Source organism: Mobula birostris, chromosome 1, assembly GCF_030028105.1.
Source record: "Mobula birostris isolate sMobBir1 chromosome 1, sMobBir1.hap1, whole genome shotgun sequence".
Lineage (NCBI taxonomy): Eukaryota > Metazoa > Chordata > Chondrichthyes > Myliobatiformes > Myliobatidae > Mobula > Mobula birostris.
Genome location: NC_092370.1, coordinates 31,751,818 through 31,778,503, shown reverse-complemented (window position 1 = coordinate 31,778,503; position 26,686 = coordinate 31,751,818). Strand labels below are relative to the sequence as shown.

The window sequence follows — 26,686 nt, the reverse complement described above, 5'->3', positions numbered from 1 at the left end:
AGAAATGGTCCCAAATGGTGAAAGCAAAATGAAAATCAACTGCGGAAAAGGGAGAGGGAGTTTGGAACAAAAGGAAATTGAGGGAGAAGAAAGACGAGACCTGGAAGAGGAGAAACTCGGTGAATAAAATGAGGGATTAATTATTTCAGGTGGAAACAAGGAGGTTCTTCATCAGTCAGAGAGTTGTGACCTTTTGGAGTTCTCAGCTGCAGAGAGTTGTGGAAGAATCATTGACTGTGCTCAAGGCCGAGAGAGGCAGGTTGGAGTTATTAGAGGGAAGCCGATTACGTAGAAAAGCAGAGTTAATGCCAGGAGCATAGCCACCATTGTTTTTTTTTAAGTGGCATGACTCCTGGACTTATAGAGTTATACAGCACAGAACAGGCCCTCCATGCTGATCTGTTTACTCTTCGACACTAATTCCATTTACCCAGGCTAGGACCTGCCTATTTAAGTGCCTGTCTAAATGTTTCCTAAATGCAGTGATTGTATGTGATTTCAGCACCTTCTCTAGCGGCACATTCCAGATATCAATCACCCTCTGTGTTTTAAAAAAAACTTTTCCCATCAAATCCCCTTTGACGCTCCTTCCTCTCATCATAAACCCATGACTTGTTATTTTTGATACCCCCACCGCATGAAAAATAGACTATCTACTCCATCTATGAAAAAGAATGAATAGTTAGAATTTGGGCTGAGACCCTTCATCAGGACTCCTTTGTATTATTTCTACCTTCTTAACAATAAAATAGCATATGTTCCCATGAGCCTGAAACATATTCTAGATATTAAGCTATTATAGATTATAAATTCCTGTTGAAGGCTCTCAACTTTGGTTGTTGGAGAAGAAAGACCTATTCTCTTCTCCACCGACCACCCCAATCCAATGGCAGTAAATAAGATGGAACACCCTCTCTTTGACCTCATCATTTACCACCAAACAGAGATTCAGTACCTTTAAGATGAAATAGTATTTCCCTTACTATTGCATTTTTAGTGAATATACGTCTGTTGTATTACATCCACTGCCTTGATGTGGTCTTTCTATATTGGCAAAAAAAAACAAGTATAAATTGGGTGATCACTTTGAAGAATACTATTGTTCAGTCTACACAGGTGACTGTGACTTGCAATGGTCTGTTGCTTTGTTCTCCAGGACTGGAAAAGAAGGGAGAAGAAGTCAGAATAAGGAGGAGGGGGGAAGTTTGTCTTCTTTTCCCTTCCTTTCCAGTCCTAATAAATGGAAAGCAGTAATTATGTTGAAGCTAAAAAATACTGTCTATAGAAAAGCTTTACAGACAAACTCTGCATACGGAAGACACTCTATCTGTGAGAAGTAAGATGGGTCTCACTGCACCTGTTTTATTGCTGCTTGAGAGCACAGTACAAGACAATGGGTTGTTTAATTTGGCTTGTTTCAAACAGACAAGCTGACTCTAAGTTGCTTAGTTCAAGGAAGCTTGCAGACCAGATGGATAATATCATTAAGCAGATCAAATAACTGATGTGTTTATAACTGGAATGTTTACGTACTCAAGGAAGTTATCTGTACAGCATTAATTATGAACTGTTAACATTAAGCTGAGATCTATGTCTCCAAGATGCTTTTAAACTACTTGTGTAAAAAAGGGCATCTGAGAGACTATCAGAAAGTGTGAAGTCAACCAAGTGTTAGTAAGAAGATGCAGTATAAATGTAGAGAGCAGTTCAGGGTTATTAGGAGTGGTTGAAGAACATCACGAGGAATAACAAGAAGAAGGTGTGACTAAGGTCCATTAGTCTAGCTTAGATTTCTGCAATGGATGTTTCATTCATTTGCATCATTGATAGGTCTTTATTTATAGGAATTGTACCAACAATATATTTTAGAAATCTTTTGTGTTTTAGAAATGGTTTTTAATTTGGAAATATTTTATAAGATAGAAATCCTCAGTTTTAAATATGTTATAAGAATATTGTTTGGATTTAAATGTGTATCACTGAAAATAAATGAAATGTGTTTAAACTACTTTGTTAGCTAGAAGAGAGGGTACCCACTGCCCAGATAGTAGATATTGGCAGCTATAACTCACCGTGCAGAGTAAACAGGGAAATAAACTAGTCTTTGAAGATTAGGTAGTGCAGTATAATCTCCCTTTAGTGAGAGTACTCATGGCTATTTATATCTGATAGATCTTCATTTGAGTTTAGAACTTTGCAGTTGGCAAACCCAATACCATCACACTGTCTCTAAATATATCAACTGATCCTCTGGGTGTTCAAAGCATTTTCCATTTTTATTTCATATTTCAGATGACAGCTATGTGCAAAATTCACCATGTAATTTTAGAACAGCAGTGGGTCTCAATCCTATTAAGTCAAATACAAGTCTAAGTTTACTAACCCTTGTGGGAATTTCAGTGGTTAAATGCCAAGTATCTATTGCTTTGTAACAGAAAAACAATTGTTTATGCCGTTACAACAAGTACTGCCTGTTTTGAAAGGGCACTCAAAAGAATAATATGAGGTAAGTTATGACTCATTTTCATAGGGTCCATGTGGAAAATGCATGGCTCTTTGTTGACCTATTGACGAGGAACAGATCTTCAGGAATACAATGTGTTTCTAATTCATGGTCTAACAAGTGCCTGTCAGACCAGAAGTACTGGTGTGGTTATGAACTTTCCAGGGTTTCTTATGACTCATGGAATACCACATGGCCAAATTTGCATTGGCAGACAGATATAACACACCCTTTTTTGGATTTTTTCCACATCTTTTTTTAGCTACTCACTCCTGGCATTGCAAGCTAGAAGCTGAAGCCCTGTAGCATGCAGGCTTTTCCATTGCTGTTAAGTGACGTTCAAATGAGTCTGGACTGTAGTTTTGGATGCTCATTTTCTTTGTCCCAGTTCAAGCGATTCAAATCTGGTTCAGTACACATGCTCTTTCTGTATTACCTAAGATCAAGCACATCTCATTTGGTGGTGCTAGAAAGCATTTGTAGGTATCACGTGGCTAATTCGCACTGAATTGACCCTGTGAGGGCTGTGCTCCAGATTCGTGCTGACTGATCATTATCATTATTTCTGTTTTAGGTTAGCAGCAATCAGACTATTTCCTTTACCCAAACACATTGTACAATCCTTACAATTACACTTTGCATTCTTGTGGAGAAGAATGTGCAGTATAAATGGAGCCAGCAATAGCAAATGGTAGGGACAGGAGTGTGCAGATGGAGAGAGTGCTTGTCATATTAGGCACGTCCTCAGTGGAGTCTAACATCATGGCTGAGTCCATTGAATACAACGATATCCTTTTTGCCTTACCATCTTTCTCAAAGGTCTCTTTTTTCCTCTCTCTACCTATATTTCCTTAAACGGGATAGAGTAAATATATACCTTTTGTTCTGCTGCTGCCTCATCTCAACCTGTTGCATGCCTCCCCTACCCCTCACAGTCTCTCTGTCCTCCCAACTCTGCTCACTTTGCTTCAACACCATCCTTCAATGTTTCTGCTAAGAACAGTAACCTGGCCAACTTGTCCTGAATGAACATGAAGAAAGCAAAATGAAGAAACATCGTCATTAGATTTGATGCTGAAAGTCTGGGGGGGAGAAACAGAAAGTGCTGGAAATCCCAATAGGTCAGGCAGCCTCAATTGAAAAAGAAAGTCAATAATCCTGGTCTGTGACCTTTCTTCTGAACAAAGGATCATGCACCTGAAATATTAACAGACACACACACACACACACACACACACACGCTCACTATGCTGAGTTTTTCTGGCAATTCTGTTGAAGTCGATATGTCAGGGTTCGAAGACTGCAAAGTAGGATTATGTTCTGTTGCAAAGGGTTAACATGGGAGTTTCACTGTGACAGCTTACAAGTCTGTACAGCAGTGGTTCAGCTAGTACGACTGCCTTATGGCACCAGTAACCCAAGTTCAATTATGACCACTGGTTCTGTTTGCATGGACCTTGCATGTTCTCCTTGTCGTCATAATGACTTCCTCCATGTGCTCTGCATTTCAAAAGCACATTGCTTGTTAGGAGAGTTGGCCAATTTGAATTGGTAGAACCTGCTTGCATTGGTGGAAATGTGGAAGAAATGAAATGGGATTAGTTAAGGAATAGTGTAAATTCATGCTTGATGTTCAGCATCTACTTGGTGGTTGGAAAGACCTAGTTCCATGTTTTATGACTCTACAACTCTTAAGAACGTGTATGGTGTGTTGGCTCTCAAGATCCATGAGGTGATGTTGCAGCTATACAGGACCCTAGTTAGATCCCACTTGGAGTACTGTGTTCAGTTCTGATCACCTCACTGCAGGAAGGATATGGATATTATAGAGAGAGTGCAGAGGAGATTAACAAGGATGTTGCCTGGATTGGAGAGCATGCCTCGTGAGAATAGTTTGAGTGAACTTGGCCTTTTCTCCTCGGAGAGACGGAGGATGAGAGGTGACCTGATAGAGGTGTATAAGATGATGTGAGGCATTGATCATGTGGATGGCCAGAGGCTTTTTCCCAGGGCTGAAATGGCTGACACGAGGGGGCGTAGTTTTAAGGCGCTTAGAAGCAGGTACAAGGGGGATGTCAGAGGTAAGTTTTTCACACAGGCGGTGGTGGGTGCATGGAATGCACTGCCAGCGAAGGTGGTAAGGCAGATACAATAGCGTCTTTAAAGGCACTCTTAGATAGGTACTTGGAGCTTAAAAAAATTGAGAACTCTGCGGTAGGGAAATTCCAAGCAGTTTCTAGAGTAGGTTACACGGTCAGCACAACATTGTGGTCAGAAGGTCCTGTAATGTGCTGTAGATTTCTATGTAACGCTAGACAAACTGTATGCATAATGAAATCTTTGGTGCCTGGCCCAAGGCCATTTTGTAAAGTCAAGGACGTTGAACACTAGCATCTACCATACACAGAGCTTTGTACAGAGCTTGGAGCCCATCCTTTCCAGCATGGAAGTGTTGGGTATCTCCTTTGTCACACTTGTGGATCCATCCATTTCATAGTGTTAAGTTTCTATTGTAGCACATTCAAAATTTCCGGCATGTTATGTACAGGAGTGGGAGCTTAAACCTGTAATGAAGCCCAGATTACAGTCATAACAGATACCAATCTGAGTCTTCGTCCTGGACATCTTCCTTGCCATCAACTCTTCATTCCATCTTGTCTTCATTTTCCAACTAGCTTCTGCCATTCAGCCACTTCCAACACTACCCTAACTCTTGGTCTATGAACTGCTTTCCGCCGTCCCTGATTCTTTCCTCTCCATTCACTTCTGCATTAATCTATTATTTTTCAACTGAAAAATTCCAAGAGCCAAAGGAAATGTTTCCGCTAATTGAGCCATTTGGACAGTGTGGATCCATCCTGTGATGTGAGGTGTGTGACATGAGTTCTGACTATTTAGTCAGCTGCCAGAATTATTGCTTTGAGAACAATAGTCACACTGACGGGAATAACTGATAATTCTGCAAATGAGCTTCATCAAGGGTAATACTTGCAATTTCATCATCTTACCTGCCTCTGGAAATTTCAACCATTGAGACAATAATTGCCAGAGACATGTTTTTCCGAAGGCAACCTGAGTAACATAGATTGAAATGATATTATCACACTGTGTCCTGTGCGAATGGTAACAGCTGATTGATAAATTAGAAAGGAAGAGCCCAGAGTGTTGATTAATGGGAATACAGTTTAATAAGGATAAAGAACTTTAAATGGGATTCTACATAGGGGAAAAAAATACATAGAACTTCCGCATCCATGCATCAATTCTAGTTTGTTTTTGTGTATATAAACTACATTGTTACGTTCGTACAGTATTTGATTAAATAAGGCCCTCCGTTGGTCGGAGTTGACCGTTGATGTAGCGTCCTAGCTGTTCACGTGACTCACAAGCCAGGGCAGTAATATGGAGAGTGAGCTGTTGTCCATGTAGCAGACTTCTCCCCCTCCACGTAGCTGATGAACACTAAGAAACAGCAGGGACCAATACAGTTTGGCACCAGTGGCATCGCAGGAGTTGCCAGTCAGTGTTTGACTCAATCTAGGGCTGCCTTAGGGATCCCAACTCTGTATTTTTCCTTGGGGTTTACTCCCAGAGCCTTGCTTATGAGCAGGTTTAGCTGCAAGGCAGCGGAGATTTGAGGTCAGAGTTTTCCTTCTCCTAGGTGAGCTGCCAACCTCAGCTGACGGAGCCTCATCTTCCTGAAGTGACTGGTTTTAAGGCACCAGTAACTTGCCTTTGTCCCTTCGCCTGTCAATAGGAATGATTCCACCGGGCTTGGTAACTGAGTCAGTCACAAATGAAGGCCAGGAGCTGCTCTTGATTATCAGAGGCTATTTGAGGTATACGACATTGGGAGTATTTAATAGGTATTGGAGCATGCCCCCGCTATGGCTATGACACCTTTTAGATTATAGCCTGCATATTCAAAAGGAGGATGCTCATTGGTGGAATATCCTTTAGCCATAGTGTCTGAGCAGGAATAGTCACCAGAAATTAAGATGGAAAAGCAAATACTAAATGCAAAATCTTCATCCATGGAGTTCATCGTGTAATTGTTGGAAAATATGGCATACATCTTAGTTTATAATGCAAAGTGATTTTTTTTCTTCTTACCTTAATACAGATATGGGATGAAAATCTTGCAAAATCTGCTGAGTCTTGGGCTGCCACTTGTATATGGGATCATGGACCAAAATATTTACTGAGATTCCTCGGACAAAATCTTTCAGTTCGCTCTGGACGGTGAATGATTTTTTTTTTTAAATAGCGTGTTTCGAATTGTGAAGAGCAAAATATTATTTCCTTTTCTATAGAAAGTTAATTTGCTTCTCTCTGTGCCCTGAGTCATGTCAACCAGGAGGATCCATATTCCCATTCCCACTTGTGCTAATTTGCTACTCTCAGCCTAGCAGTTACTGGTGGAATCAGATGTTGATCTCAATCAACCAATATTAGACAAGGGAAGAATCAATCAGGATTCTAAGTTCCAGTGGTAGATATTGATAACTATGCATGCCTTTGAGGGCAGAATACGATTTAATTTCAGATCTGGAAACTGCAGATGCTGGAATCTGGAGGAACAAACAAAGAACTTAATGGGTTGAGCAGCATCTGTGAGAGGAAAGGAATTTATAATAACTCTTTGACCCCACTGAGCTCTTACTGCAGATTTTTGCTGATTTCAGATCCTCTAGACCAAGGGTTTCCAATGTTTTTTTATGCCATGGACCAATACCATTAAGCAAGGGTTCCATGGACCCCATTTTGGGAACTCCTGCTCTAGTCTGTCTAGGATCCCACATGAGAAGATGAGGTTCTATAATATGGATTACAGAGTCAGAATTCTATGCCAGGAAGAATCAGAGGCATGAATCACAAACCAGAGAAAACCTGCAGATGCTGGAAACCAGCAACACACAAAATGCTGGAGGAAATCAGTAGGCCAGGCCGCATCTATGGAAACGAGTACAGTCGATGCTTAGGGCTGAGATCCTTCCTCAGGATTGGAGAAAAATTCTCCAAGTAAAAATAGGGAATAAAATGATGCAGGTAAGTTTTCTGTAATGGATTTAAGCTGCACCATGCAAGCATATTCTAAGGAAAATGTACTAATAATTCACACTTGATATGTTAGGCTACTTGTACTGAAAAAAATACAATGTTAGATTAAATTAATAGTTATAATAAGCAGTGTCCATTTATTGTCTAATTATCATCTTAGTATAATTGATCATCCACAAGGTTACAAATTAGTTGTTGTTCAAACATACAGGAATACAGTTAAACAATAAAGCTTTACTCCAGGACCAAGATACCAAACATAATACCAACAGTCACACACACCACAAGGCAGATGTACGGTAGCACTTATAAGATAGCAAGCACATAAGATATCAATAAAATACAGTCACACAAAAATATATAGTACAAGACCCCGAGTCCATGAATGTTGCCGGAGTCTGCAGTCAAACACAATACCGCTTGTCTTTTGCAGACGAACACTGGGTGGACGGGGGGATTGGCGGTGGGAGGGGGGCTGGCAGCACCAACTCCAACGCCTCCCGCGTGGGAGGTTGTAAACAGGCAACACCGTGGCTTGAGGCCTAGTCCTTGCTGTAACTGAGGCAACGCAGTTACCCCGCCATCCACCAATAAATCAGTGAATCAGACTTGCAGCATTCCTCAATAACAATGTCCAACAGGATCTTGTGATCCCAAGAAAAATGACTAAGGCGATCACTCGCTGTTAGACTGCAAGTTGACCCCACTTGAGAATTTGACTTACACACACTTACTGGAGGAACTCAGCGAGGTAGACAGCATCTGTGGAGGGGAATAAATAAGCAGCATTTCGGGTTGAGACCCTTCCATTCCAATGCCATATATAGAGATCTGAATTATTAGAGGTAAAGCTCTTCAGCTGAAAATGTTAAACCAGGATTCTTTTTTAAGTAACTCATATCAATACGAAAGATTCTCTGAATCCATAGGAAGAAAATAGGATATTATTTGGATTCCCGGTCTATATTCCTTTTTTCAGTGAATATTGCCAAAGCATCTTTCATCTCAAGTCAAGTCAAGTTTATTGTCATTAACGATGTACATGTACATCATCAAATAACCATATAACCATATAACAATTACAGCACAGAAACAGGCCATCTCGTCCCTTCTAGTCCATGCTGAATGCTTACTCTCACCTAGTCCCATCTACCTGCACTCAGCCCATAACCCTCCATTTCTTTCCTGTACATGTAGTTATCCAATTTTACTTTAAGTTACAATATTGAACCTGCCTCTACCGCTTCTGCTGGAAGTTCATTCCACACAGCTACCACGCTCTGAGTAAAGAAGTTCCCCCTCATGTTACCCCTAAACTTTTGCCCCCTAACTCTCAACTCATGTCCTCTTGTTTGAATCTCCCCTACTCTCAATGGAAAAAGCCTATCCACGTCAACTCTATCCAACCCCCTCATAATTTTAAATACCTCTATCAAGTCCCCCCTCAACCTTCTATGCTCCAAAGAATAAAGACCCAACTTGTTCAACCTTTCTCTGTAACTTAGGTGCTGAAATCCAGGTAACATTCTAGTAAATCTTCTCTGTACTCTCTCTATTTTGTTGACATCTTTCCTATAATTCGGTGATCAAACCTATACACAATACTCAAAATTTGGCCTTACAAATGCCTTGTACAATTTTAACATTACATCCCAACTCTTATACTCAATGCTCTGATTTATAAAGGCCAGCATACCAAAAGCTTTCTTCACCACCCAATCAACATGAGATTTCACCTTCAGGGAACTATGCACCATTATTCCCAGATCTCTCTGTTCTACTGCATTCTTCAATGCCCTACCATTTACCATGTATGTCCTATTTTGATTAGTCCTACCAAAATGTAGCACTTCACATTTTTCAGCATTAAACTCCATCTGCCATCTTTCAGCCCACTCTTCTAACTGGCCTAAATCTCTCTGCAAGCTTTGAAAACCTACTTCATTATCCACAACGCCACCTATCTTAGTATCAGCTGCATACTTACTAATCCAATGTACCACCCCATCATTTCTCCAAACCAGACTGTAAAGCACAGTAGTACACATAACATAACAATAACATGTAAATAAGGATAAAATCTACAGATGATTCACGCATAAATAACAAACTAACGTGCACCAATTAAGTATTGTGAGGTACAGAACAGATTAACCAGTGACACTTTGAATGTGATGTGGCAGGGAGTTCAGAAGCTTTATGGCCTGAGGGAAGACACTGTTTCTGATCCTGACCGTTTTTGTTTTTATGCATCAGAGCCTCCTGCCTGATGGTAGAAAGTCAAAGAGGATGCTGGATGGACGGGTGGGATCCTTGATAATACCAAGGGCCCTGCGTATGCAGTGCTCCTGATAAACATCCCCGATGGATGGTAGGGACACCCCTATGATTCTCTCAGCTGTTCTCACCGTTCTTTGTGAGGACTTCCGGTCTGATGCTTGGTTGTTCCCATACCAGAAGGAGATGTAACTTGTCAGGATGCTCTCAATGGTGTTCCTGTAAAATTCAGTTAAGACTGGGGGGTCGGGGAGTAGCCTCACTTGCCTCAATCTGCTTAAGAAATGGGGGCGCTCCTGTGCTTTCTTGTCCAGGGAGGTGATAGTAAGGGATCAGGTGAAGTTATTCACCATGTGAACTCCCAGGGACTTGGTGCACTTAACTCTCTCTACAGAGGAGCCATGTATTCGCAGAGGGGGATGGTTCATCTGCACCTTCCTGAAGTCCACAACAATTTCCTTGGTCTTCTCCACGTTCAGACTTAGATCGTTCTTCTCACATCCGTCCACCAGTCGCTTCACTTCCTCTCTGTACTCCGCCTCATCATAGTTGTTGATGAGGCCAACCACTGTTGCGTCATCCGCAAACTTGATAACTCCATTTGAGCTGAATCCTGCGACACGGTCATGCCTCAGCAGTGTTAACAGCAGCGGTCTGAGTGCACAGCCCTGCGGAGTGTCACTGCTCAGCGCAATGGAACTAGAGGCGTAGCTGTGGGACAGAGGGATGCCAGAAAAAGGCCAGCAACATCACGAAAGATCCCACCTACCCTGCTCATGGACTGCTTGTCCCACTGCCAGTAGTGAAGAGGTTATGTGGCATCCATGACAGGGGCACCAGACTCACAGTTACTTTCCCTAAGCAGTCAGACTGATGAACACCTCCACCCACCAACCTGCTAACTGACCCCACCACTACTTCTTAATCATTTCCTGTCAGAATCACCTTATGAACAGATACTCCTGTACCTATTTCCTTTATGTACTTACAATCAATCTATGCATAGAGGCTATTTTATCTATTTATATTAATTTTTTCTCTTATTATTGTGTTCTTCATGTTATTTTGTTTTTTTTTATGCTGCATCGGATCCAGAGTAAGAATTATATCATTCTCCTTTACACTTGATACCGAGTCCTGATGAAGGGTCTTGGCCTGAAATATTGAATGTTTATTCTGCTCTCCACTTATCCACTTGACCCAAAATAGGAGTGTGTGGGCCATGGCAGTCAAAGCTGGAACTGGGCACGGCACCTGATGATGATGATGATGGTTCTGCTCCATAGACGCAGCTTGGCCTGCTGAGTTCCTGTAGCATTTTGTGTGTGTTTCTCTTCATTTTATGTGATTGTCTATGAAATAGATTGGCAGAGTTGTAGATTGGCTATAGAAATGCAAGTGTTTAGTCATTGCTTTGGCCTTATAGCAAACATCTAATAGCTTAAAATATTTATTATCCTGAGTAGCTATCGAAATATTCTACAGCTGGTAAAACCTTGGTACGATGAAGTAAAGGATTACAGATTTCCATATCCTCAAGACTGTAACCCCAGGTGTCCCCTGAAATGTTATGGACCAGTATGTACTCACTACACCCAGGTAAAAACCTTTTTGATATTTCGTCAGACTTCTTATTAAAATGTCTCAAGAATCTATGTTGCATAATAACTGAAAACAATGCTTGTTGCGTTTCAGATGGTTTGGGCAACATCCAACCGAATAGGGTGTGCAATCCATACCTGCAGCAACATGTATGTCTGGGGGTCCACCTGGCGACGGGCTTTTTACCTTGTATGCAACTATGCTCCAAAGTAAGTGCTCAGATTTACCCCAACTAATTGCATTTTATTTTCTACCTATCTGGTTAGTTAGATGTTCTGTACACTTGCATACTTCATTTGATCTTATTTTGTTTTAGTTGCTCCTCTCCGTGCCTTCTGGTGTATTGAGTGGCAACCTTGCCCTTTCTTTTGCATATGTCTGTTTTTTTTTTAACAAGGTCGAGTTGCTAGCTCGACGCTCAACCCAGCACGGATGGAAAGCGTGCAAGGAGCTGGCCGGATTTGAAGACCGGCACGGGTGCCACTACACCACCGGCAGGCTAACTTCATTTGATATTAGCCACCAGATTCACACTGGGCTAACCTTTCAGCTTTTCAATATTGAAAGTAACTTGCTGGAGAAATTAATAGGATGGTTAGGTTCTATACTGAGGGAACAGTATCTTCTGCCAGATCACAGTGGTGAAGTCATCAAATTGCAAAATGAAGACCCAGAAGCCCAAACTATTCATCTGGACAATAGACAATAGGTGCAGGAGTTGGCCATTCAGCCCTTTGAGCCAGCACCGCCATTCACTGTGATCATGGCTGATCATCCACAATCAGTACCCTTTTCCTGCTTTCTCCCCATATCCCTTGACTCCACTATCTTTAAGAGCTCTATCTAACTCTTTCTTGAAAGAATCCAGAGAATTGGCCTTCACTGCCTTCTGAGGCAGAGCATTCCACAGAACCACAACCCTCTGGGTAAAAAAGTTTTTCTCAACTCCGTTCTAAATGGTCTACCCCTTATTCTTAAACTGTGGCCTCTGGTTCTGGACTTCCCCAACATCAGGAACATGTTTCTTGCCTCTAGCATGTCCAATCCCTTAATAATCTTATATGTTTCAATCAGATCCCCTCTCATCCTTCTGAATTCCAGTGTATACAACCCCAGTCGCTCCAATCTTTCAACGTATGACAGTCCCGCCATCCCAGGAATTAACCTCGTGAATCTACGCTGTACTCCCTCAATAGCTAGAATGTCCTTCCTCAAATTTGGAGACCAAAACTAATGGAGACATGAACTTAAATATCACTGCAAGAGCTAGGAAAATTTAAATAAAATAATTAAATGTTTGGAATAGAAATCTATTATTTGTAATGTTAACTATAAGACTTTTTAACAATAAAACTCGTCTAGTTCACTACTGGGAAAATGGACTAAATATGGCAGATGGAATTTAATGCAGAAAAGTGTGAGGTGGTGCACTCTAAGGGTGGGGTAGAACTTACAGAGTGAGTGGCAGAGCACTGAGGAGTGCAGTAGAACAAATGGATGGAGGAATACAGATCTATAATTTCTTGAAATAAGGTCATAAAGCTTTTGGCACATTGGCCTTCATAAGTCAAAGTATTGGGTACAGGGGTTGGGATGTTGTGTTGAAGTTGTATAAGATATTGGTGAGGTCTAATTTAAAGTATTGTGTGTGATTCTGGTCACCTACTTACAGGAACAACATCAGTAAAATTAAAAGGATGCAGAGAAAATTTACAAGGATGTTGCCAGGATTTGAGGACCCGAGTTCTAGGGAAAAATTGAATGGGTGAGGACTTTATTCCTCAGAACATAGAAGAATAAAGGTGGATTTGATAGAGGTATACAAAATAATGAGGGATATAGACAGGGTAAATACAAGCAGGCTTTTTGCACTGAGGAGGGATGAGACTAGAACTAGAGGTCATGGATTAAAGGTGAAAGGTAAGGTGTTAAAGGGGGAACTTCTTCACTCAGAGGGTTAGAGTAAGAGTGTGCAATTATCTGCCAGTGGAAGTGGCGGACGCATGTTCAGTTTCAACATTTAAGGGAAGTTTGAAGAGGTAAATGGATGAGAGGGATCTGGGTGCAGGTTGATGGGACGGCAGATTAATAGTTTGGAATGGACTAGATGGGCTGAAGGGCCTGTTTCTGTGCTGAAGTGTGCTATGACTACGGCTACCATCTAACATCAGGAACATTCAGAAGCTCTCAAAAAGGTGATAGCTTTGACAGACGTCATAGCAAAGAATGCGACTTAGAGGGCCAACAAACTTTGTTCACCTTGTTCTGGTCCTCCCAATGATAATGTCACATTGTGCAAGACTGCAGTCAAGAAGCGTGTGAGCAAGTAATGTGGAATAATGGTAAAAATGTGACTGTATGTTGGGAATAGGAGTGCTCGGTGTTGATAGTGCCTAAGTGACAGGAATGCTGTACAGTGAACAATGGGTGAGCCTAGGGACATAGTTGGCGGAAGGCAGCTTTGGGAATTTGCATTGATCTGACCATGTGTGAGCTCACTGAATGTCTTGCAGCAATTTCACTGAACCTTGTCACTTTGTGTTGGCTTTGATAGCGATTCCTTCCACTGCTCTTTCCGTGTCCTCTACCAAGCCCTCTGGAGTTCTGAAAATCTGTGTGCCTCTTCTCACTGTTGTTCAACTTTGGCTATCAAATACACTGATATGAGCCCTGGGGTGATTTCTCACCATCTCTCCTTTACGAGGTTCTGGCTCGCTTTAGTTTGTGTAGGCTTGAAGAGTTGCTAGCTACTCATGAAATGGTGGTGATGCAGTAGGAGAATAAAGACAGCAGTAAGCAGCAGCCAGCTGTCGAAGCTAAGTTAATAAGCAGTCTGTGTAAATTCCATGTGTGGTCCACACTGGATCAAAGGGCTTGTGTTAATTGCAAATTGCTATCCCACTGACAGTGATGTCCAAATCAGCACCCAAGGTCCCTCATTGAACAAGAATGATTTAGAGCAAGTTAGTAAATACTTTAATTAATAGTCTAGACTCAAATTAAATGTTAGATGCTTTTTCTTTACTCGCATATTGAGCCATCATGAATTAGCTCTGGTACAATAGTTGTGAAACTTTTAGCAATGGATCTGTTTCTCCTCTCATTTGAAAAGAGAATGTCTTAAAGAGCAGAGATTCCGAAACAAATTATGTATGAAACACTTTTGCTCAATTTAATATAAATTATATCAAAATATGTCCAACAATTGTCAACAATTTATAGACAATAGGTGGAGTAGGCCATTCGGCCCTTCGAGCCAGCACCGCCATTCACTGTGATCGTGGCTGATCATCCACTATCAGTATCCAGTTCCTGCCTTATCCCCATAACCTTTGATTCCACTATCTTTAAGAGCTCTATCCATCTCTTTTTTGAAAGCATCCAGAGACTTGGCCTCCACAGCCTTCTGGGGCAGAGCATTCCATATATCCACCACTCTCTGGGTGAAAAAGTTTTTCCTCAACTCCGTTCTAAATGGCCTACCCTAATTCTTAAACTGTGGCCTCTGGTTCTGGACTCACCCATCAGTGGGAACATGCTTCCTGCCTGCAGTGTGTCCAATCCCTTAATAATCTTATATGTTTCAATAAGATCCCCTCTCAGCCTTCTAAATTCCAGTGTATACAAGCCCAGTCGCTCCAATCTTTCGACATATGACAGTCCCGCCATCCCAGGAATTAACCTTGTGAACCTACGCTGCACTTCCTCCATAGCAAGAATGTCCTTCCTCAAATTTGGAGACCAAAACTGCACACAGTACTCCAGGTGTGGTCTCACCAGGGCCCTGTACAGCTGCAGAAGGACCTCTTTGCTCTTATACTCAAATCCCCTTGTTGTGAAGGCCTGCATGCCATTAGCTTTTTTCACTGCCTGCTGTACTTGCATACTTGCTTTCAGTGACTGATGTACAAGAACACCTAGATCTCGTTGTGCTTCCCCTTTTCCTAATTTGACTCCATTTAGATAATAATCTGCCTTCCCGTTCTTACCACCAAAGTGGATAACCTAACACTTATCCACATTAAACTGCATCTGCCATGCATCTGCCCAGTCACCCAGCCTCCCAGCCTGTCCAAGTCACCCTGCATTCTCATAACATCCTCCTCACATTTCACACTGCCTCCCAGCTTTGTGTCATCAGCAAATTTGCTAATGTTGCTTTCAATTCCCTCATCTAAATCATTAATATATATTGTAAACAGCTGCGGTCCCAGCACTGAACCCTGCGGTACCCCACTGGTCACCGCCTGCCATTCCGAAAGGGACCCGTTAATCGCTACTCTGTTTTCTGTCAGCTACTGTAATTAATTATGTTGCTAAACACATTTTAAACACCTAAGAGCAAGTGTTACAAGGCATGCTTTCAGACCTGCTCTATTATTTTTCTTTGATTCTCTAGATTGAAGTGTATTCAGGCAACTAAGTACCAGATTTCCATAAGGTCCATCAACTCAAAGCTTTCTGAAGCACACTTCAAAGGTCCCATCTTCAAAGGTTTAATATCATTGCCGCATGTCATGAAATTTAACTTTGCAGCAACAGTACAATGAAATACAAGATAAACATAGAAAAAAAACTGAATTGAAGTTTACAGTGTCTATAAAAAGTATTCAACCCACATCCCCCCCCCCCCCCAGAAGTTTTACAACATTGAATCACAGTGGATTTAATTTGGCTTTTATTGACACTGATCAGCAGAAAAAGATTCTTTCATGCCAAAGTGAAAACAAATCTCTACAAAGTAAGATAAATTAATTACAGATATAAAACACAAAATAATTGATCACATAAGTATTCACCCCTTACAAATCAGTATTTAGTAGATGCACCTCTGGAAGCAATTACAGCCTTGAGTGTGTGTGGATAGGTCTCTATCAGCTTTGCACATCTGGACCCTGCAATTTTTCCCTTATTCATCTTTACAAAACTGCTCAAGCTCTGTCAGATTGGATGGGGATCGTAAGTGAACAAACCTTTTCAAGTCCAGCCACAAATTCTCATTTGGATTGAGGTCTGGACTCTTGAGTTGGCCACTGCAGGACATTAACTTTGTTGTTTATAAGCAATTCCTGTGTAGCTTTGGCTTAACAGTTGGGGTCATTGTCTTGCTGGAAAACAAATCTTCTTCCAAATCGCAGTTCTCATGCAGACTGCATCAGATTTTCCTCCAGGATATCCCTGTACTTTGCTGCATTCACCTTACAAGCCTTCCAGGGCTTGTTGCAGTTAAGTATCCCCACAGCATGATGCAGCCACCACCATGCTTCACCGTAGGGATGGTGTGTTTTTGATAATGTGCAGTGTTTGGCTTATGCCAAACATAGTGTTTAGTCTAATGGCCAATAGCTCTATTTTGGTTTCACCAAGCCATAGAACCTTCTTCCAGCTGATTTCAGAGTCTCCCACATGCCTTCTGGCAAATGCTAGCTCAGATTTCACGTGTGTGTTTTTCAACAGTGGCTTTCTCTTTGCTATTCTCCCATAAAGCCACAGTTGGTAAAGCACCTGGGCAACAGTTGTATGCAAAGTCTCTCCCATTTCAGACACTGAAGCTTGTAACTCCTCCAGTGTTGGCATAGGTCTCTTGCTGGCCTCCCTCACAAGTCCCCTTTTTGCATAGTCACTCAGTTTTTGAGGACAGCCTGCTCTAGGCAGAGTTAGAGCTGTGCCATATTGATGATTGACTTAACTGTACTCTGAGGTATATTTAGTGACTTGGAAATTTTCTTGTATCCATCTTCTGACTTGTGGTTTTTCAAAAACTTTTTATGGAGTCACTTGGAGTATTCTTTTGTCTTCATGGTGTAGTTTTTTTGCCAGGATACTGACTCACCAGCAGTTGAACCTTCCTGGTACAGGTGTATTTTTTACTACAATCAATTGAAACACCTTGACTGTACACAGGTGATCTCCATTTAACTGATTATGTGAATGCTAAAACCAATTGGCTGCACCAGAGATGATTTGATGTGTCATATTAAAGGAGATGAATACTTGATGCAAACAATTAGTTTGTGTTTTATACTTGTAGTTAATTTAGATCAGTTTATAGAAATTAGTTTTCACTTTGGCATGAAAGAATCTTTTCTGTTGATAGTGCCAAAAGAGCCAAATTAAATCTATTTTGATTCAATGTTGTAAAACAATAAAACATGAAAACTTCCAAGGAGCGGGGCTTATGCTTTTTATAGGCACTGTATATAGGTATATTAAACAGTTAATTTGAGATAAGTAGTCAAAAACAGAAACTAAAATAAAAGTAACAATGAGAAGAGTGCATGTCCTGGCTGGTGAGGTTCCTTGATGATGGAAGCCGCTTTTCTGAGGCACCGCTCCTTGAAGATGTCTTGGATATTACAAAGGTCAATGCCCACGATGGAGCTGACTAATTTTACAACTCATGACAGCTTACTACAGTCCTGTGCAGTAGCCCATACCAAACAACGATTCAGCCAGTCAAGAGTGCTCTCCACGTTACATCTGTAGACGTTTTTGACTATTTTAGGTGACAAGCCTAATTTCCTCAAAATCCTGATGAAATATAGCCACAGCCTTGTCTTCTTTATAGCTGCATATATTGGACCAGGTTAGATCCTCAGAGATATTGACACCCAGGAGCTTGAAATTGCTCCCTTTCTCTCTACTTTTGATCCCTCTATGAGGATTGGTATGTGTTCCTTCCTCTTAACCTTTCTAAAGTCCACATAATTACATTTCTCATATAAAGTTTTCTGTTAAACCTCTGTCAAAAAAGCACTGGAACTTCATAGCTTGTTTTAATATTTGTTTAGGGGAAACTGGATTGGAGAAGCACCATATAAAATTGGAACACCGTGCTCAGCCTGCCCACCCAGTTATGGAGGAACCTGCAACAACAATCAGTGCTTTCCACGAGTAACTTCAAACTACCTGTACTGGTTCAAGTGATTTGTTTACAGAATACGTAGCCAATGCCACAATAGGAACATTAGTTCCTCAAACTGAGTTACTAGTCAGCTGAAAAGACTTTGCAAAACATATTATATACCCATTATTATCACTGAAAAATTTACCATTTTACAGAGATATTTAATATTATCATTTTACTGCTTTTAACTTTCACTGAGTTAGCTCATAGAAATGCAAAAATTTATTATATCAACACAGGGCACTGTATTTATGAGGAGAAACAGCATAAAACTTCAGAATATTGCTATGTTTTTATTTGCAGGTGAGAATAGAAAGCAGTATCCAGCTGGTTTTGTGCATAGAGATGACGCAACGTTACCGACTTGGAAAAGCAGTTTGTTATTTATCCATAATGGGTGTATTTAGGTTTACACCTAGAATAACGTTAAAACTGGAGGGACAGTCAGATAAGCTAAGGGATTTGCTTGTAGAAAGCATTAATTAAAGCAATTGCAAATAATTTAATAAGCTCTGCTCTGGATAACGAGGGCAGTTTAGTTCTTAAAGCTTTTGTGGTGCTAATCATTTATTTAAAATCCCTGCCAATCATGTCAGGCATAACTTCAAGATACTTAGCTAAGATATTAAAATATAGAGAAACAAATAGGACAGTCATAAGGGTGCTATTGATCATAATGATCACATTTTGATCACATATATTTTTCCATAACAGTTGGAATTTATAAACCGTAGCCCCAGGCAGCTCAGACACAAACACATCCGTTGTATCAGGTAGCACATGAGCAGGCTCTTGTGCCAAAAACAAGTAACATATCTGCAATATTTACAGGAGATTGCACTCACTTCATTCAATACAGTCAATGACTACATGTTTACTCTTCTTCCTCTGAGGACCCCAATCTATATCTTTATGAGGTCCTCAACATTTTGTTTCTTAAATAATTTTTGGCCCTTTGCTTTGATGGCATTTTCCCTCTAAACTGAACAATAGATTATTTTCCTGGTGTCTTTAACATGGCAATATATCCAAAGGCACGACAGAAGTCAGTGTCACATAATTACAACACTTATGCCAATGCCACAGATAACTGCTTGGCTCCAAGAGGAGATGGTCATCAGTACTTCAATATCGAATTTGGTGGAATGGTTACAGCAAAGGTCACAGGACATTTTCCAGACATACTGGAAGGATATAAAAACTGAAATCCAGGGAACACTCAGAAGTCATGAAGCATCTATAGAGAAATATGCATAGTCAGTGTTTGAAATTCATTTGTAGTACTTTCTCTTTTTATTTCAAATCTCCAGCTTTTACTGTATTTTGAGTTTGTAATATTAGAATAACAGATCAATATTCTAATTTTCTGCTTATTGCTCTTTGCTGCTTGGATTTACTTTTAAGAATCCACATTTATTATTAATATAAACTAGAGGAGAAAAGAAGCAGTTTTCGGAAAGTGTAACAGTCTTAAATTGTTCAGTTATCAGGGCATTAGTAATTATGCACAATAAATCACAAATGGTGACCTTTTTACTAGGTAAACTCTGATTACTCAATCATTTAGGTATTTTTATAAGTTAAACATGGTTACAATCTGTGCCTTAAACAAAGAGGCCTGAACTTCATCTTTGGTTGCTCTGTATCTTTTTCACTTAACTTGCTCAATATCGGCAATAGTAGCTCCGAAATTGTGGAGTTTTTGGTGCAAACTACATTCAGTGCAATACAAGCTTTAGTGATTTTTTATGTAGATTCAGAACTGCAGACTCAGACTGCAGAAAGTTATAAATTAAATATATTGTTCCCTTCCTGATCAAAATATTTCCATTGTGATATTTTGCCAGTCCATTTATTTGCTGTATTCCAAGGTGATCAATGTTCAGCCTTTATCAAGGTCATTGTAAAACTTAAAAAAAACATATATCTTTTTTTATTTATTAAGAAACCGACTACTATATTCTAATTCAACTGGCTAATGGTCCTGAAAAGCTTTTCTAAGTCATTCTCATTTATTTAAAATGAATTTATTTCCCTTTAGAACAGAGATGAGGAGGAATTTCTTTAATCAGAGGATGGTGATCAGTGGGGTTCATTGCCACAGGCAGCTGTGGGGCATAAGTCAATGGGTATATTTAAAGTGGAAGTTGATAGGTTTTTGATTAGTAAGGGCTTCAAAGATAACGGAGAAGGCAAATGAAGGAGGCTGAGAGCAATAATAAATCTGCTATGAACAAACAGCAGAGCAGTCTTGATAGGCGGTATAATTCTGCTCCTATGTCTTATGGTCTAAAATTGGATTAGACAGGGGTGGTGGACTGAACACTGACTAAAATGGTAATTTTTGTGACCAACACCTTTTTGGTTAAGTTAGTGAAACCATACCTTCTCAAATATGACAAGGAAAACTTTTAAAAATAATCTTTAATAACACCTATGACTTGGATTTTCTATTTGGCGTATTTGATCTGGCTTTCAAGAAATTAGCACAGTAAGTTAAGTAGCTTATGTTATCACTGCAAATTGTTATCCATAATTCTAAACAGCTGCTCAATTTTATTGCTTTATAGCAGAGTAGTTTGTGATATGAAAATTAATTTTAATGGATGTTCAAATGGAAAACATTTCTCAAAATTACACAATTGGGCTTGAGGGTTTTTCTCCATGTTCTTTATTGTTATTTTGGTTAATTCTACTTTAAGTAACCTTCCTGAAGTAGGTGATGCAAGATAGGATGAATAACCTTAATGGGTAATTTGCATTTGTAATTTTCATGTCACCGAAAAACAGTTTAGAGGCAATATATTATCAATCTTCTGGAATATTAACGCTTGAAAGATCTTTGAGTGATCTGTTGTAAAGGAAGTCAAGGTGGTTATGGAAATAGCTGCCCACAGATTTGATGTCTGTGGCTGTAACTAAGGACATCCAAGGAGAAGGTTGGTTGCCCTCACCTCCTTCTCAACACACACATGCACACAGTAACTTTTCCCACTACCCAAAAAGGTCTGTCTTTTCAAGGACTGTTCAAAGTCAATTTATTATAAGGTCACTGTATAGAACCCTGAGATTCATTTTCCTCTGGGCATACTCATTGAATCCAGTAACCATAATAGAATCAATGAATGATTTCACCAACAGGGTGCTCAACTAGTAAACAAAGAAGCGTTGAACGCCTGGCTCAGAGTTGGAGACCTCTTTCCAGAAGCAGGGGTTCCTCTTGACAATTCAGGTGGTTAACGCAAAAAAAAAATAACAAAAATACATATCAAAAGAGAAACAAGTTCAAACTGATCAATGCAGAAAATGCCAAGAAAAATCAGAAACAATCCAACACATTACAGGATCCTGTGGCAGTTTAACTCAATCTGAATCCTTACACAGGCACAATCAAGTGAGAAACATCATTCACCAAAATCTTGCTTTAAAAGACAACATACCTTACTATAAGTACAAGCCTGGTCCAGTTTTAGAATCAGAGTCCAACAAATTACATTACGACTAATCCATTATTATGGATGGGACAATCCATAATATAATAACTGTCTGGATATAATATTGCAGAATAAACAAGCAAGACCAATTTACTTAATAGATTTATTTATTTATTGAGATACAATAGGTGCAGGAGTAGGCCATTTGGCCCTTCGAGCCAGCACCGCCATTCACTGTGATCATGGCTGATCATCCACAATCAGTATCCCGTTCCTGCCTTCTCCTCATATCCCTTGACTCCGCTATCTTTAAGAGCTCTATCTAACTCTTTCTTGAAAGAATCCAGAGAATTGGCTTCCACTGCCTTCTGAGGCAGAGCATTCCACAGATCCACAACCCTCTGTGTGAAAAAGTTTTTCCTCAACTTATTCTAAATGGGTCTACCCCTTATTCTTAACCTGTGGCCTCTGGTTCTGGACTCCCCCAACATCGGGAACATGTTTCCTGCCTCTAGCGTGTCCAATCCATTAATAATCTTATATGTTTCAATCAGATCCCCTCTCATCCTTCTAAATTCCAATGTATACAAGCCCAGTCGCTCTAATCTTTCAACATATGACAGTCTCGCCATCCCGGGAATTAACCCAGTGAACCTACGCTGCACTCCCTCAATAACAAGAATGTCCTTCCTCAAATTTGGAGTCCAAAATTGCACACAATACTCCAGGTGTGGTCTCACCAGGGCCTTGTACAACTGCAGAAGGACCTCTTTGCTCCTATACACAACTCCCCTTGTTATCAAGGCCAACATGCCATTAGCTTTCTTCACTGCCTGCTGTACCTGTATGCTTACTTTCAGTGACTGATGAACAAGGACACCCAGATCTCGTTGTACTTCCCCTTTTCCTAACTTGGCACCATTCAGATAGTAATCTGCCCTTCTGTTCTTGCCACCAAAATGGATAACCTCACATTCATCCACATTAAACTGCATCTGCCATGCATCTGCCCACTCACCCAACCTGTCCAAGTCATCCTGCATTCTCATAACATCCTCCCCTCACTTCACACTGCCACTCAGCTTTGTGTCATCCGCAAATTTGCTAATGTTACTTTTAATCCCTTCATCTAAATCATTAATGTATATTGTAAATAGCTGCGGTCCCAGCACCGAGCCTTGCGGTACCCCACTAGTCACTGCCCACTAGATACAGCATAGAGTAGGCCCTTCCAGCTTATTGAGCTACACCACCAAGCAATACCCCGATTTAATCCTAACCTAATCACAGGACAATTTACAATGACCAACCAACTGGTACTTCTTTGGACTGTGGGAGGAAACTTGAGCAGCCAGAGGAAACTCACGTGGTTACAGGGAGAACATACAAACTCTTTACGGGCAGCAGTGGGAAATAAATCCAGGTCACCTGTACTGTAAATCACTGTGCTAATCACTACGTTACCATGCCGTGATATAGCCATTCCAGATACACACAGCATACAGAAATCAGTAAGTGAAAAACACCAGAAATATGCTGAATTAAAAGAGGAAATTGGAAGACTATGGAACGTGAACAGGGTACACCTTGTCCCGGTCATAATATTTACAACTGGTATCATCCCAAAGTTACAACAAAATAATATTAAACAATTAGGGCTACACAGCAATATTTATGTAAATCTCCAGAAAGCCACAATACTAAACAACTCTAGAATAGTCTGTAAGTTCCTAGTAATTGAGAAATGAGTGTGCTTATCTATACCAGTACCTCAGGTTTTACCAGCTGAGAAAAAATAAAAATACAATATAATAATAAATAGATAAGCAACACATATCGCGAACATGAGATGAAGAGTCCTTGAAAGTGAATCTATAAGTTGTTGGGGCCTTCTTCCCTGTGTAATTTATCCTGTCCTATTACACCTGGGCAATTGTTGTGGATTGTCCCATCTGTAATAATGGATCTGTGTACTCACATTCCAGTGTTGAAGTTGAGATATGAAAAGTGTGGTGCACACCAGTTGACATAACAGCTATGTGCTCAGAGAAGTCAGGTCTCACACATAGAAGCTATTTCAAGTTGGATCATGTAATGCTGTTCACTGTTTATAATTGATCCTTCAATATATTTTAACTGCACAGTGACTGAAATATAATACATGTTTCCTGTGACTGAAATTCTAGGTAGGCAAGAACGTTACCTAAGAAAAAGGACTATCAGAAAATTAAGAAGTCCTTTCAACAGAAAAAACATTGTTCTAAGTTTTATTTCATCATATAAATCTTTGAACACTTCATCCTTTTCTGGAGTGTTTAGTTGTCACAGTACAGCATGGCATAAGGAACAAATACTCATTTGTTCTGTGAAAAGTCTCGTAGAAGCCTTGAAGCTTACAGGAAGACCATTTTTTCTGTAAAATCTGTACTGTTCTGTCAAGCACTGGCAAACCATAACAGAAACACTCAGTGGAAAATCCATTCATTGCTCCTCAGTTGTGAGAAATTCAGATTTCGTTTTGCATTTTTAAAACTGTCGAGAGCAAGAATGGACAAAGTCTCAGCAATCTCCTCTGTAGTTTCAAGCAAGAGAAATTATTCTCTGCCAAAAGTGTTGGTGTACAGGTCTAAATATGATGTAAGTCCACTGAAATTAGATTGTAATTGTTTATATCTCATTAGTATCTACTTGAACAGCAAAAAGGAGCAGCACAGTGGAGCAACTAGTACAGCTGTTTTCCCACAGTGATGTGGGTTCAATCCTGGCCTCTGGTTCTGTCTCTGTGGAGACTGCATGTTCTCCCGATGAGTGTGTGGGCTTCCTTCAGGTGCTCTGCTTTACCTCCACATCCCAAAGACATGTGGGTTGGTAGGTTATTTGGCCACTGTAAGCTACACCGAGTCTGTAGGAAAGGTGTGGAGTCAGGCGGGAGGAGGTGATGGCATTGTGGGGAAAGATTTTTAAAAGATGGAATTAACTTAGGATTAGTTTAAGTGAATGATGCTCAGCATGGACTTGATGGGTCAAATCTACTGTATCTCTCTATGGCCATATGACATCAAAATGATGAAACACAATGTGAAAATGCTTTGAAACATTGGTTTGGACTGTTGAAATCATTTTACCAATTTTATCCATTAAACCTATGGGCTTACTGTTGCAGCTTCTGGTGTCACTGGTTGTATCATACAACTATGATGGGGTGGGTTTAAACAACTTATGCTACCAAGCTAATAATCAAAGTCAAGTTTACTGTCAGATGGAAAATTAGATGTAGGTATCGGTTGAAGAAAAACTTACTCATCACAGCAATCAGAATAGAACACCGTCCATCCTTCCTTACTGTGCTAACTGCAATTTTAAATTGAGAGCTCCCAGGATATCTGCCTGGAGCTGGCAGGTGCTTACAGAAATATGCATTTTGAATTGAATCGACTTTCTTACTTACATCCTTCATATACATAAGGAGTAAAAATCTTTACGCTATATCTCTGTCTAAATGGCTCCCTCTAATGTAATGTTCACTCTCGGTGTACACTGGGAAGCCTAATGCATTAGAATAAAGAACTAGCCTAGAATTGGAAGAGCAATAAGAGACTTAAGACTTTCTTTAGTGTCTTTATTACCAAGAGGATCTTCAGTTGTCCCTGCTCTAAATTTCCCTCTTATGAATGGAATTTCAACAATTTTTGATGTCCCATACATGCAAAGAATTGTAGCACACTTTTCTTATTAAATCAATAAAATAAAATATTAGTGCTGTGCATTTAGTATTTAAAATGCTGTTTTAAAATATAAAATTAACAGCATTGGTATTTTAAAATAACATGTATTTCACCTTATGGTCAAACTTAAAACTGCCTTAAACGTACACGTTTGGCCTGGACAAAATCAAAATCTACAAAACCCTGTGGCAGCGGAAACAAAAACCCTTCTGCAACTATTTTTTTTAATGTTGGGGTTTTAAAGGTCCACTGAGGTCAACTTTGCTTCAGGCAATAGAACATATAGTGGTAGAAGTAGAACATGCAGCCAATCTGATATCTCCCTATTTACATCACTGGCAATGTTAAAATTAGCCTTTTATCAGTTATTCCACCGCATAGTTGGAAAGCTATTTAATAAGCAAGAAAACGAGGCTTATTATCTGTTGGGTTAGTTAACAAAATTAAGCTTGTTGAAAAATAAATTGTTTGGAAAACTGAACAGCTTCCTATGCAGTATAAAACATAATTGGTTAACTGTTTAATTTTACATTGCATTGTATTGTACCAAACCTACCAATAATATTGAATCTGTGCTTAAAATAACTTTGTAAGATTGATACGTAAAATATGCCGCCGTAGATTTGCCATCCACTTTGAAATCCACAAGCTACTATCAATTGAAAGTTGACTGTTTAAAGAGTACAATAATAATTTTACAACTGTGTTCCATGAGTGGTAAATAAAAATTGATGAAAAACTTTTTCTAGATTCCATTGTTCGAAATGTCATTCATAGCTGTGAGTTATTGTAAATTCTAATAGATCACCCCAGGTATTTGTAACAAAAGTTGAACATCTTGGGTAAATTTTAAATATCTTCAGCAGCTAATCAATTGGTGGTATTATATCAATCACTTGTTACACATCGCAAAAGGTTTTCTTCTCTATTGTCTTGAAGAGAAAGGAAAATTGAACTGGGCGTAAGTTTTTGGCAACCATTCCCTCAGATAACTATTGATAATTCTGCATGGTAGCTTGTCTTTATCATCATTCCCTCATCTTCTTTGTTTTTCTTTCCACTTATGTCTTGTTCTTTTCCTGTTACATTTTTCTCTTTCCCTTTACTTAATCCGCAATCTACACTTTATTTTGGAAAGTGATGTGACAATTGGCTAGGAATTGAAACAAGGGGAGGC

At 39.9% G+C, this 26,686-nt stretch overlaps 1 protein-coding gene across 1 annotated transcript in view; it reads left to right on the top strand.

Annotated features, from left to right (window-relative positions):
* The window catches only part of LOC140195328 (peptidase inhibitor 15-like), a 41,017-nt gene extending 14,779 nt beyond the window's left edge, over positions 1-26,238 (top strand). Inside the window, exons 3-6 of the mRNA XM_072253454.1 lie at positions 6,627-6,745; positions 11,308-11,440; positions 11,537-11,652; positions 18,235-26,238. Coding sequence (XP_072109555.1) covers positions 6,627-6,745; positions 11,308-11,440; positions 11,537-11,652; positions 18,235-18,370 — 504 coding nt within the window. The 3' untranslated portion in view covers positions 18,371-26,238. The remainder of the gene's footprint in view (positions 1-6,626; positions 6,746-11,307; positions 11,441-11,536; positions 11,653-18,234) is intronic.
* Positions 26,239-26,686: the final 448 nt, after the last annotated feature.